The sequence below is a fragment of the Monodon monoceros genome, unplaced genomic scaffold (assembly GCF_005190385.1).
Source record: "Monodon monoceros isolate NGI ecotype Baffin Bay Population unplaced genomic scaffold, NGI_Narwhal_1 Super_Scaffold_11, whole genome shotgun sequence".
Classification (NCBI taxonomy): domain Eukaryota; kingdom Metazoa; phylum Chordata; class Mammalia; order Artiodactyla; family Monodontidae; genus Monodon; species Monodon monoceros.
This window is the reverse complement of record NW_021703767.1, coordinates 87,510,487-87,522,682: the sequence shown is the minus strand read 5'-3', so window position 1 is coordinate 87,522,682 and position 12,196 is coordinate 87,510,487. Positions and strand designations below refer to the sequence as shown.

The 12,196-nt window shown below is 34.4% G+C and overlaps 1 protein-coding gene across 4 annotated transcripts in view; it reads right to left on the bottom strand.

The window, feature by feature from the left end:
* Window positions 1-3,235: 3,235 nt before the first annotated feature.
* The window catches only part of ZMAT3 (zinc finger matrin-type 3), a 32,100-nt gene continuing 23,139 nt past the window's right edge, over window positions 3,236-12,196 (bottom strand). For 2 of the 4 annotated variants that reach the window (XM_029214956.1, XM_029214957.1), the window contains one exon: window positions 3,236-10,615. In XM_029214956.1, the coding sequence (XP_029070789.1) occupies window positions 10,404-10,615 (212 nt within the window). In that variant the 3' untranslated portion in view covers window positions 3,236-10,403. The remainder of the gene's footprint in view (window positions 10,616-12,196) is intronic. The other 2 variants (XM_029214958.1, XM_029214955.1) reach the window with 2 other exon arrangements.

Genomic DNA, 12,196 nt, shown 5'->3' with positions numbered 1-12,196 from the left:
TACACCCACGTTCATAGCAGCATTATTCACAATAGCCAAAAGGTAGAAGCAGCCCAAATGTCCATCAACAGACGAATGGATAAACAAAATGCAGTATATACATACAATGAAATATTATTTGGCCTATAAAGGAAAGGAACTCTGACACATGCTACAACTTGGATGAACCTTGAGGATATTAAGCTAAATGAAATAAGACAGTCACAAGAAGACAATTACTGTATGATTCCACTTAAATGCGGTACCTAGAATAGTCAAATTCATAAAGACAGAGAGTAGAACGGTGGTTGCCATGCTCGGGGTGGGGTGGTGGGCGGGAAAGAGCGTTTTTTAATGAGTTACATAGTTTCAGTTTAGGAAGAAGAAAACAGTTCTGGAGTTGGAGGGTGGTGGTAGTTGTACAACAATGTGAATATACTTAATGCCACTGGACTGTAGACTTAAAAATGGTTAAAATGATACATTTTGTTATGTATATTTTACTACGATTTTTAAAGGTTTTTAAACTTAAACAAATCACAAGAATATATACATCCATCAGTAGAGGACCAACAAAAGAAATTTTGGAATTATACAAGGGAACACCACACTGTCAAAAAGAATGAGATCCACATGTGTTGGTATAGAATGACTGCCAAGGCACATTGGTCACTGGAAAAAGTGTATGAAATGCCACCATTCATATTGCATAGAATATCTCTGGGAAAATAGCTAAGAAACTGGTAACTGTGATCGCCTCTGAGGAAGGAAACAGGGAAGCATGAGTTCAGGGGTGAGATCAAGACTTATCTATTCAAAAAACTCAACTGATTTTTAAATGATCAATTCTCTAAACTATCCATACTACTAAGAGGGATGAAAATAAATAACTAGAACTCGCACCTAATACCCCAATTCTGAGTAACTGAATGTTAGAGAGGTTAAGTGACATGCCCAAGAGCACACAGGTAACAGAACTGGAACCAGTTATCTTAGTATGTACTTTTTCTAAACGTTTGAAATATTTAATAAAAGACTTAAAAATATGTCTCTTTATGGACTGCTAGCTTATTGAGGCAGAAAACATTATGTTCTCCAAAATAAATTATGTTTGAGAAAACCTCAGTATTATCTAGTTTAGTTTGTATATTGTCAGCATGATTTACACATGTCTGTTAACATTTGTCCCTGTATATAATTTTTTAAATTTTCAACAATCTTCTTTGATGATTTTTCTAGTCCTTTCCTTCTAGTTTGGGACCTTTGTTGACCATCATTTTAATGTAGTTTCCATGCTTGTTGTTCACATACCCAAAAATGTATGGATAATGGATTCTTTAAAGCAAAATAGACATTTTTTAAAACATCACCAAAAAAATCATAGACACATATGCATATATATACAGACATATACATACATATGTATCCTGAATCCAGATCTGCCACTTTTCCCACTCTGCACACTTTAGCAGATAAAGTTGTAAAAGAATACACTCCTCAATATCTCCCAAAGACATATCTGCCTTTGCTTTATTTATGGATAAAAAGTCTTTTCCACCACTAGGTGTTTTTTAGCCAAAGATCCTGCTTCAAAGGTAGTGTACCAACCACATTCAAACTGCTAACTGCAAGATTTAAAGAGTCCACAGGGTGGCACTATATACCTTTGGTCAAAGTCCATAACCTGGTAAGCTGTTTCCAGAAAACAAGGATAGAGAACACCCTCTATCATCAGCAAAGATTAAAAAATTGAGGCTAATATGAAAGACATCTTGTTCCTGTCTGGAGGGTTGGCTGCCAGCCAAAACACATTTGAAGCTCCAATTACATACTTAAAAACTTATCCAAAATGCCAAGCAGAAGTTATAGACTGCCCGTGGTGGAGCATATTTCTTCCAGTGGCAAATTTCCGTCTGTTCCTTTGGACATACTTCATTACAAGTATTTGATCATCTTAAAACATATTTCCATCTACTCCCCCCAATACACATCTCTCTCTGTCTCTCTCTCTGTCTCTCTCTCTGTCTCTCTCTCTCTCACACACACACACACACACACACACACACACACTATGGAGTGTATTTTCAGGTGACTTTTGTTTTCTGATACAGGGTAAGAACTCATAATCACATCTCTATTAAATAATATTTATACTTCAAAATAGTTACCTGTCTTTATCTTTTTCTAAGTTCCCAATTTTCAACAGTCTATGAATGTCTCACAAGTAGGAATAAAACTTGGTGGGTTAAGTTTCAACTCAGATGATAAAAATCTTAAAACTTATCACAACAAGATCTATTTCTGATCTTAACAATCTTGTATCAATTTATAACAGACTGGGAAAGTTCAGTGTTAGTCTTTGCCATACAGGCAATTTTAAAAGATAATACCCCATGCTTGACCTTGAATAGATTTTCAGCAAACACATAAGCCTCAGAAATGCCTGAAGAAAGAAAATCTGACAAGCTCAAGTGGTTTAAAACTCTGTTTTTATGCCCATTATCGTGGCTTTCTTTTAAGCTAAAAATCTCCTGTAGATGATTTAATAAAATGTGACGATGCCTTGAGTATTTTACAACACACAGACAGATTCAATACAATCTGTTCACTTCATTCAGAAACATTTTTTCTGTGCAGACACAAGAATTTTTCCCACGACAGTAAGCGTATGTGTCTTGCATCCCAATTAAAAAAAACCACAACAGCACCTTCCAGGCCTATAATCTTCTTTTTAAAATAAGCATTCAAGTTCAAAAGCACATTGCATACAGTTAACCAGGGTGCTTAAAAGACCATACCCCAGTAATATATTGTTTATATAAGCTGATTATATTTGCAAGAGTATTTTATATGTGAAATACACAAAAGATTAGCGGGCATATACGCCTTTTAATATGTGTTTATTTCCAGAAGCAGCAGTTATGGTCCCGCTAAGCAACTTTTCTCAGAATTTGAAGGAAAGATAAACTTTAAAATACATCAACAAAATTGAGAACTCGCTCCAGTCCCAGGTGAACTCCAGTGATGGGGGAAAGGGGTAGGTAGCATGGGCAGCTGGGTCAATTCTACTGCAAGCCCAAGTAGCTGACAATACTCTGCATGAGTTCAAGAAGCAGGTGGTAGAGTACATGCAGACTGATGAATGGTGAATCCACAGCCATCAACCATCTGCATCAAAAATAACACCTCAGCACCTCAGTGCTGACAATGTACCTTCTTTCCTTGATCTCCAACTCATAAGCAAATGATGTGCAGACAAGAATCAGAAACTCTTTTATTAAATTGAACGCAAAATGACTGTTATAATAATGTCAAGCCTTTATCAGAAATCAATACATAAGTGAGTATACACAGCCAAAATGAGCCATCAACAAAAGCAGTGTAAATTTTAAATAACTTTCAGATTTCTCTATCCAATATGCTGAAGAAAATAAAACCAAAAGAGCAATTTCAGTTTCACAATTCACAGTTGAGTGGTTTTAATCCCATGACACTTTTGTCATTTATGTAGCCTCAGAACACAAACAGATTTCCAAAGTGGTGACTGGCACATAGCATATACAGCATATACAGATGTTAAACCCCTGTATGACATTTAGGGAAAATTGTAGGAAACAATCCCAATTTCATACAGTTTTGGCTGGCATTTTTTAGCTATATCCTTTACCAGAGACCTTGTCCTAGTGAAACAGTAAAAGCAGTTTTAAAAGTTTGCCATGCCATTAAATGAAGGGTTCTAAAGCCTCCCTTGGTTTTCCACGATTTTATTCTCTAATTTAAAACAATGGCTGCGCAACATTAACAGTGAAAGCAAAATCAGTTTTGCTTCTGGATCTAGAGCATACTTCCAAGAGAGGCAACTTATTGTCCTAGCAGATACATGAAATGCTGTAGAGCAGAGTCTGACATACTCTAGTAAGGCATTTCAAAGCAGACACACCACACCCAAAGTAAATTATTACGGCAGCCGAGGATACCACAAGGTGAACACCAATTAATACAGAATAACATGAAATTCTTACAAAACGACACACTAATTTACAAAACCACAGAAATATGCTCAAGTACCAAAAGAAGGCAAAACAATGACCAGCCACTCTAAAAGAGTTTTGTTCCCATAAATGCCAGATTTTTCAGAGTAGAAATAAACTGCTTTATATGTGCTTTGCCCTAGGGTAATATCGTTCATCCAGACACATGGGGTTACTTTTCCTTAAAAAAATATATCGTGTAGAGAATATACATATAATCAGCGATATAGAACATTTATTTTCACTAGTGAGGGGGTCACTTAAGCACTTACATAGAAAGAGTTATGAATGAATAAGAAAGTTATATAATGCAAAAGGAAATCTGATAAAACCTGTATTGTTAGTGAGATTTTTAGCAGTTGCATTGACTTAATGAGGAACTCTGACCATGGAAAAATCTTAAGTTCAAAGAATTGTGAAATGTCTAAAAGTGAAAGTCTAATTAGTAAAAATACATATTTTCATTTTAAGGGCCCCAAAGGAAGTGTTATTTTGAAAGCCATGAATTTTATCAAGCAAGCACAAGAACATGCATCAGGAATACTGACGTTTCAGTTCTGACTTACCCGCTGAATCTTCATGACCTGCAATAAGTCACTTAAATTCTTCCGATTTTGTCCACAAAAAAATTGGCATAAAAATAAAGGCATATGTCAAAACTTTTCCCTAAACAGTACTAGAGTAAAGCTGAAGATGGTTACTAAGGCTCACAATTTCAACAACTCATCGTACAGTACAATCATTTTTAATCCTGCTAATTATGGCTAAGAGAAAGCACGGGCAATTACAATTCTCAGGGAAGTCAAAGGCTTTAGATAAATTAATGGTTCCACTTTCTAAACTACTCAATCTGTTCCTGTAGAGTTGATTAAAACAGCTAATAGTCTACGGGGTTGACTCTTTACTCCTCTCTACTTTCTGGTAGAACATGTGAAAGTAGTAAAAGAAGTGATACCATGGGGAAAAGCAGCAGTAGATTGAAATGAGGTATAGCTGATTTAATAAACCCCAATCAGTAATTTACAGTTTTCTAAAGAAGCTGCATAGTTCAGCAAAAATACATCATAAGAGGAGGGGTAAAGAAAAAATTCTTGTCATGAAGCTTTAAAATGTATGACAATTAGCATTTAAAACAACCAACACCCGAAAACTTCAGTTTGAAAAGGAGTCGTCTTCCCTCACTCTAAACACATACAGAAACTGAAAGTGGAAGGCTAAAGTCCACAGGAGAAAAGGACATATGTTAATTGGCTCAGGTTTTCAACTTCATACACAGCTTTTTAAAAGATGTTAATATGCAGACAAATATTAAACTACAGTTAATGCCACCTATGCTAAAGTGTTTAAGGGAAATGTCTGAAATTTACATTAAAATGTGTATTTTTTTAAAACTCCATTGTTTGATGGATAAATAGAGGGATAGACAGATATGCAGTAATACAAGTACTGGAAAATGTTGATGGTAGAATCTAGTGGTAGTGTATTGTAAAATTCTTCAACTCTATGTTTAAAAATTTTCATAATAAAATGTCAAGAAAAATGTTAACATTTCTACAAGAAAATTAATTTAGCACTGTGTTTTAAAGACTCAAAGTACTCAGGCAATTTAAAATTTTAAATTAATTGAAGCAAGGAAAATTTTGTTTTAAAACACCTTGAACCTGATTTGTGAAGATGCCTGTTTTTAATGTAGAGACGAACTAGTACAATTAATAAGTATTGTGAAGACAGTCTCTTCACACACTTCATTTGCAAATACATAATTCTATCCTCTCTACAGATAAGTTTGAAAAAGACACTGGAATAAAGTTTTTCCAGACTTCAATATCAAGCTCTCCCAATCCACCACACTACTATTCACTAAATATAAATGTAACACAGATCAAGGCGAAAAACAAAAATCAATGACTGTTGCCAGCCTGGGACAACTGGATTCATTTTCAGGATGTATGGTTCCTGATCAATAATGATACAGTCTTACTCAATATCAAATTGAGATTGCATAAAGAAAAAAAAAAGATGTAGAACACAGAATGCGCATAAAGCTTTGTTATTCCAAGCTCCTGTTTTATGAATCGTGATTAATGGCAATAATTCTATCATCTCTTCTCTCTGTGAAATGCTAAAACTTGCTAAAGGCACTCATATTCTGGGCTTATCAAAGACAGGGTCACATGGTACCATAAGCCAGGTTTTTTTTGGTAGCTACCCAGAAAGGGAGTTGATAAATGATCCTCCCATTCATAACAAGAAGGCAAAGTCAAACAGCTATCAGTAGAAATATCATATGAGAAGCTATTTACACAGCTATTTGTCCATTCAGTTAGATTGACAGTAATAGCTCACAATGGCAGGGGTCCACCACCAAAAAACTAAAGCAACAACAAAATATTCTTTATTATGCCTGAAGCTCCTGAAGGGTGATTTTGCTGGTTAAAAAAAAAAAGTTGGTAAGGTGGAATATTTTTAAAATATCTGTTCAAAAGCCTGCATTAAACTTTTGCCTATACTGACAAAACATTTCTCTATCTCTAAAGCAGCTCTGTTGTCTTTAGTACATGTCCCAACAAGTTTTTTTAGAAGGTACTTCCAGCCTATGTTCTGACACTGAGGAAACAAAACAGATTAGGTTCCAAATCCATCACTCCTAGGCCTCTCTGTAGAGCATATTATGCAGAACAGCTACCTGTCTCCCCTGACACAAGCAAGACTCGTTTCACATGGGTCACTGGATAGTCCTCAAACTGTCGTTGCTCATAATCCCAGCCAATTCAGGAGTGAAGGAATCATTAATCCCACCACTAATCTATCTACAGAGGAAGATTTAACCAGATATAGATATATACATATATCCTTTTATCCTTGTTCAAAGTGTAGATAGTGTAGCTACAAGCAAGCACACCAGTACTGGAGAACAGCTCTGTAAAATAAAGTGGAAGATCTCATGCTTTCCTTTTAGTTGTTTAAGTAAGAGGGACATGGGGATGATCTCTGATAGCCATGGTTCTTCATTCAATCTCAGGGTTTCAAAAACTCTAAATGGTTTTCTAAGTTTACCAACTAATGAAAAGGGGCAATAGGGAGGAGGAGTTGGAGGCAGAACTTCTTCTAAATGAATCGTATAAAACAAGTATTCACCTTGCGGAATTCTGTGCTATAAGAGACAAGCAGACAAACGTCATAAACAACATGCACATATTTACAAGTTGTGGTACGTGATACACAAAGACAAGACCAACACAGTGTTTTCAATGTGGGGTCCAAAGGATTACATGGCACACTCGGTTCTGTAGCTGAACATTTTTGAAAAAACACTTCGAAGGCATAAGCAATCCAATCTTTTAATTGGAACACAAAAATTTTTCCTTCACAACTTCTTGCCCTCGATATCTTAGAAGAGTTTCTAATTGTTCTCTTCGAACACTGATTTTTGAATGACAACTTACACAAAGATATTCACAGAGAAAAGAGACGTTGATGCTCTGAGTTCTTCTTGCAGATAATTACTGGAAGCTACTTACTTGACTAAAGGTTTTCCATTGGTTAGGCCTCTGTCCGTCCTTATATACAGAATATAAAAAGATACTAACATGATTCCTGGGGAGCACAGAGTGCAAATTCTAAAGCACAATAAAGAGCAGGACTCGATTTCACTAAATGAAACCAAATGAGATCACGTATCACTGACTGCAGTAGTAACAATAGCCTTCTTTGACAGGGGAAAAAAACCCACTGTCTGTAAGGAATGCATGAGTATGAGAAATTGTACCATGAAGAGATGTATTTATTTAGGCATTTCCTTTCTGACACCTTTGTCACACTTTGTTTCACCTATGGAACACAGGAGAATATTGCAAGGTAACAAGCTCAAAACATAACCCACTGTCACAGAGATGTGTGATTTTTTTTGGACGTGTATGTAACCTTTATAAATGATCATAGAAGTTATTTATCAACTTCCTAGAGTTTGGAAATTAAGGAGCAAACCCAGCTATTGTAGGCAATATGGTATCTAAAGTGTCATATAAAACAAACACATCACTCTTTTTTAGTGCAAAGAAATGTAACAAGTAAGAATTAACACTACAAATCTAACTTTTTTCTTTAAAAGAAAATGAGTTTATGGATTCATAACATCCATTAAGGGCACTGAGAGATGAGAAACCTGAATATGCAAGGCCAGGAAAAACATTAAGGCCTTAAGTCCACTGCTGTTATATATATATAATGAAATTGTTACGTGGGGAGAGTAGAGGGAATCCTTCCTTTAATTTTATTTGCAAAGGAAAAACTGAAAGTGGATGAATGCCACTTTTATAAAATGTAAATTTTTATCCACAATCTTTTACTGTTATCTAAGGATTCAATGAAATCTTCTCTATGGTATCACATAAAGCTATATGTACATAGTTTTATACATATATGTGTGTATATATATAAATACATATATATACACACACACATACCTATACATGTGTATACATATATATAGTCACACATACTGAGAGGGGAAAAAATGAGATTTTTAAATAATCACAGAACCATGTGGCCAGAACTGTCATATTAAAATCTACCAAAAAATTATACTTAGCAGCAAAATGAGTAACCTACTGACCAATAAGATAGGCTCTAAATTGCCCTAAAATAATCAATTATACTTTATAGGTTACTACAAAAAGGGTTATTATACTAAGAGTCACAGGTCTACATAGAACCTCAACAGAATATTATTTCATTCTTTTGTTTCTGGGAGAAAATAAAATTACTAAGCAATTTTACTTTTAAAAAAACCACCACTTCAACAGAAGGGCAACTTGGTGGTGTACCAGAGGTAAATCACAAAACTTAATTTTAAATATGGGTCTGGTATTTAAAAATTGTTCAGAAGTACTAAAGGAGAGGAATGATGATTATAATTTTCCTTCTTCTCATCTCTTTGCCTACAGAATTTTCAAGGAAAAATAGGAGTTTTATTTTTAATTAATAATATAAGCAATCAAAAGTGAATTTACCATAGTACACAGATACTGCTCAATATAAACTACCTGGTGAACATGGCCTTTCAAAAGAAGTATGGATGAGCACCAGTCTTATCCATGTAAATACAGTAAATAGGTAAAATATGGTTAATGAAAGTTCATAGAATCCTCCATTATTTAATCTAGATGTAACACTAGAGCTTCTCATTTTAAAAACAAAGAATAAAAATAATAATACTGTTGAAATTATCAGATATGAAAGTAATCTATAATATATTTTTATTATCTTCAAGGAAGCTAGATTATAAAGAATAATACCAAAGTTCAGGTATTTTTCTATTGGAAATGATGATACTAAAATTTGATTAACTTTTTAAAAAAATTCTTCTCTATCTCAGAAATAGTAAAGGTGTGGTATTTTTCAGGACAGTCAACAAACTAGCAAGACAAAGAAGAATGTAAGTAAAACGTAAGGATCTGTTTACCTAAAAAGTCTACGAAAACAAACATCAAGGGATCTGAACTTACAGTTGAGACCATCATATAAGTACATGTTATTATCATCAAGTAACTCTAAATTGAAATATCAAACACATTTCATTTCCTAAAACCAACTGAAAAAAACGTATTTTTTTTTTTAAGTCACATCTATTCTAAACTCATTAGATATTCAAATGTGAGGCTTGGAAAGCCCACAACATAGCTGCGGCATGAAAATGAGCTTATTGGATAAGCTAATTCAACTGGGGGAAGAAAAGAGGTGGGAAGAAGGTGAATTTAAATTTGTGAAATTCACAACTGGAAATGAAGTTTCACTGTTTGGAAGTACACAAGCACATTAGAACTGTCTGAATCCAAGAAAACCTGCATTTCAATAATTGGAGGACAAGATAAAGAGAAAAACTGTCCTGGGAAGGACTCTAAAGCAGTTTTACATAGTATATCCTACTGACAACGCATTGAGTTGAGGTGGTGATTCCAAAGAAGCCTTGGGAAACTAAAATCTTTGCTTACCTGTTTTTACTATGATCTGAAGCAAGAACTCAATAAAATTATTTATTTAGCAGTACGTAACACTAAAATTGCAGAAAAAGATGACGTTTTTAAATAGCTAAAGCTCTATGTGGTCAGGCTACTAGTTGACCAGAACTCGGTCAAGATAAAAAGTTATTTCTCATGGGGTAGGTAGGTCACAGGCTTTAAGCAGCTCAACACAACTGACCTGAAAAAGCATCATGACCTAAGCATGTTCTCTTCCTTCCCCAGTTTTGACACCTTGTGGTATCACTGCAGGTTAGGTGTATTAACATTAAGCAGAGGAATGTACTCATATCAAAAGAACCACAAAGCAGAACATGTTGACAGAAGGCAAACAACAGGCAGGACAAGCTGCTCTATCTGAATATGACAATCACTATACATATCCCAGATTCTCCATCTCATTCCTGTACCGCTGTTCAGACACCTTGCTTTTATGTTGCTTGCTCTCTAAGTGCTGCCGGAATTCCATTTCTTCGCCGGCCCCAACATTACACATGGAACAGTAAAACTGGCCACTTGGAGTAACGCACATGGCCAGATCCCGTGGAATTCTCTGCCGAGAGCGGGGATTGAAGTAAGGACCTGCTAAAGCAAGAGGCAAAAGTAATGTACTCACTTCAGCACACTAAGTGAATGGTGGTCTGACCAATTATCACTGTAATTTGTAATTCTAAGCTCAAAGTATAAAATTCACAGATTCCTAGCTTTAAAAGAATGTAAAGTTAATGGGTGTTTTAAATTACAATTTTATACAGGTTCAACTTAAAAAGCTAAAATGATTCCTCCAACTATCGTCAGAAATGTTACTGTAGAGCCAGCCCCAAACTCTAAATGGCAATGTCTCTAAAAAGTAAATATAATTTAAAAAATACTTTCATTTCCAAGCATTATATAAAAATCTGTATAATTATGCTAATTCTTTAATCCAAAAATTCTAAGAATTATACTAAGAAAATGTTGAGAATTTTTGCATAGAGATTTATGAGCAAGGACATTTATTTCATCAGAGTTTATAAAAGCTTTTTTGGGAGGGTGAGGGGAAAGGAAAGATCCAAAAATATAACTCGAAAAATCATGGTAATGAATGCAATGAAAAACTATACAGTCACTAAAAACAAGGTTATAGAAAACTCTTTAGTAACAATATTTGATTATAATATGCTATTAAGTAAAATAAAAATATCACAAAATATGATTACATTTCCATTTTACAGAAGTAACATACACAAAGAATTGGAATGATGTAGGTGGAATTATTGATAATTTTTTTCTTTACGTAACTGACTTCTTAAGTTGGACCATTAGCTCAATCATTTTCTGCTTTTCCTTTCTACTATAATAATAAACATTTAAGGCTTTTCTCAAAATGTTACTTTAACTGCATGCTACAAATATTGGTGTATTTTTATTACTATCTGGGTCTAAGAATTCTCCATCACCAGTATGATTTCTTCTTTGGCCCATGAGTTATTTAGAAATGTTTAAAAACTTCCAAACACATAAAAATTTTGTTTGCTTTTTTATATTTTTATTATTGACATCTCATTTAATTGTACTCTGATCAGAGAACATAAGTCTAAACCACCTTCTATCCTAAAGTTTTTTTAATCTAATATTAAGAGACCTACCTCAGCTTCCTTCATTTCAGCTGAATATTTTTTACCTAATCTTAAAATCTTTGTCTTTTAACTGGGACTTTAGTAAGTTTACATTTATTGCAATTACTGATATATGTGTAGATTTTCATTAATCTTATTACATTGTGATTTCTATATGTTCCTTTTTTCTATGCTTCTCTTGCCTTTCCAATTAGCTTTTTGTTGTTGTTGTTTGTTTTACTGTTCACATGAGTGACCTCTGCTCATATGTGTATGCATTGGAGGCTGGGGTAGGGAAAGGATGAGGGACTGCTCAGTCCTACTCTCCCTACTGAAGGTAATCAGAAAATGCAGGAAATATTCCTATAAACTAGTAATTCTGAACTGAAGGTATATATCAGAATCACTGAGGAAGCATTTTAAAAACACACATATGTCTGAGTACCACTCTAAATTTACTGATTGAAAATCTCTAAGTCATGGTTCAGCCATGTGTATTTTATAAAAACTCCCCAGATAATCTGAGTCACTATCCTGGTTGAACACCACTGCTATAATTTTTATTTTC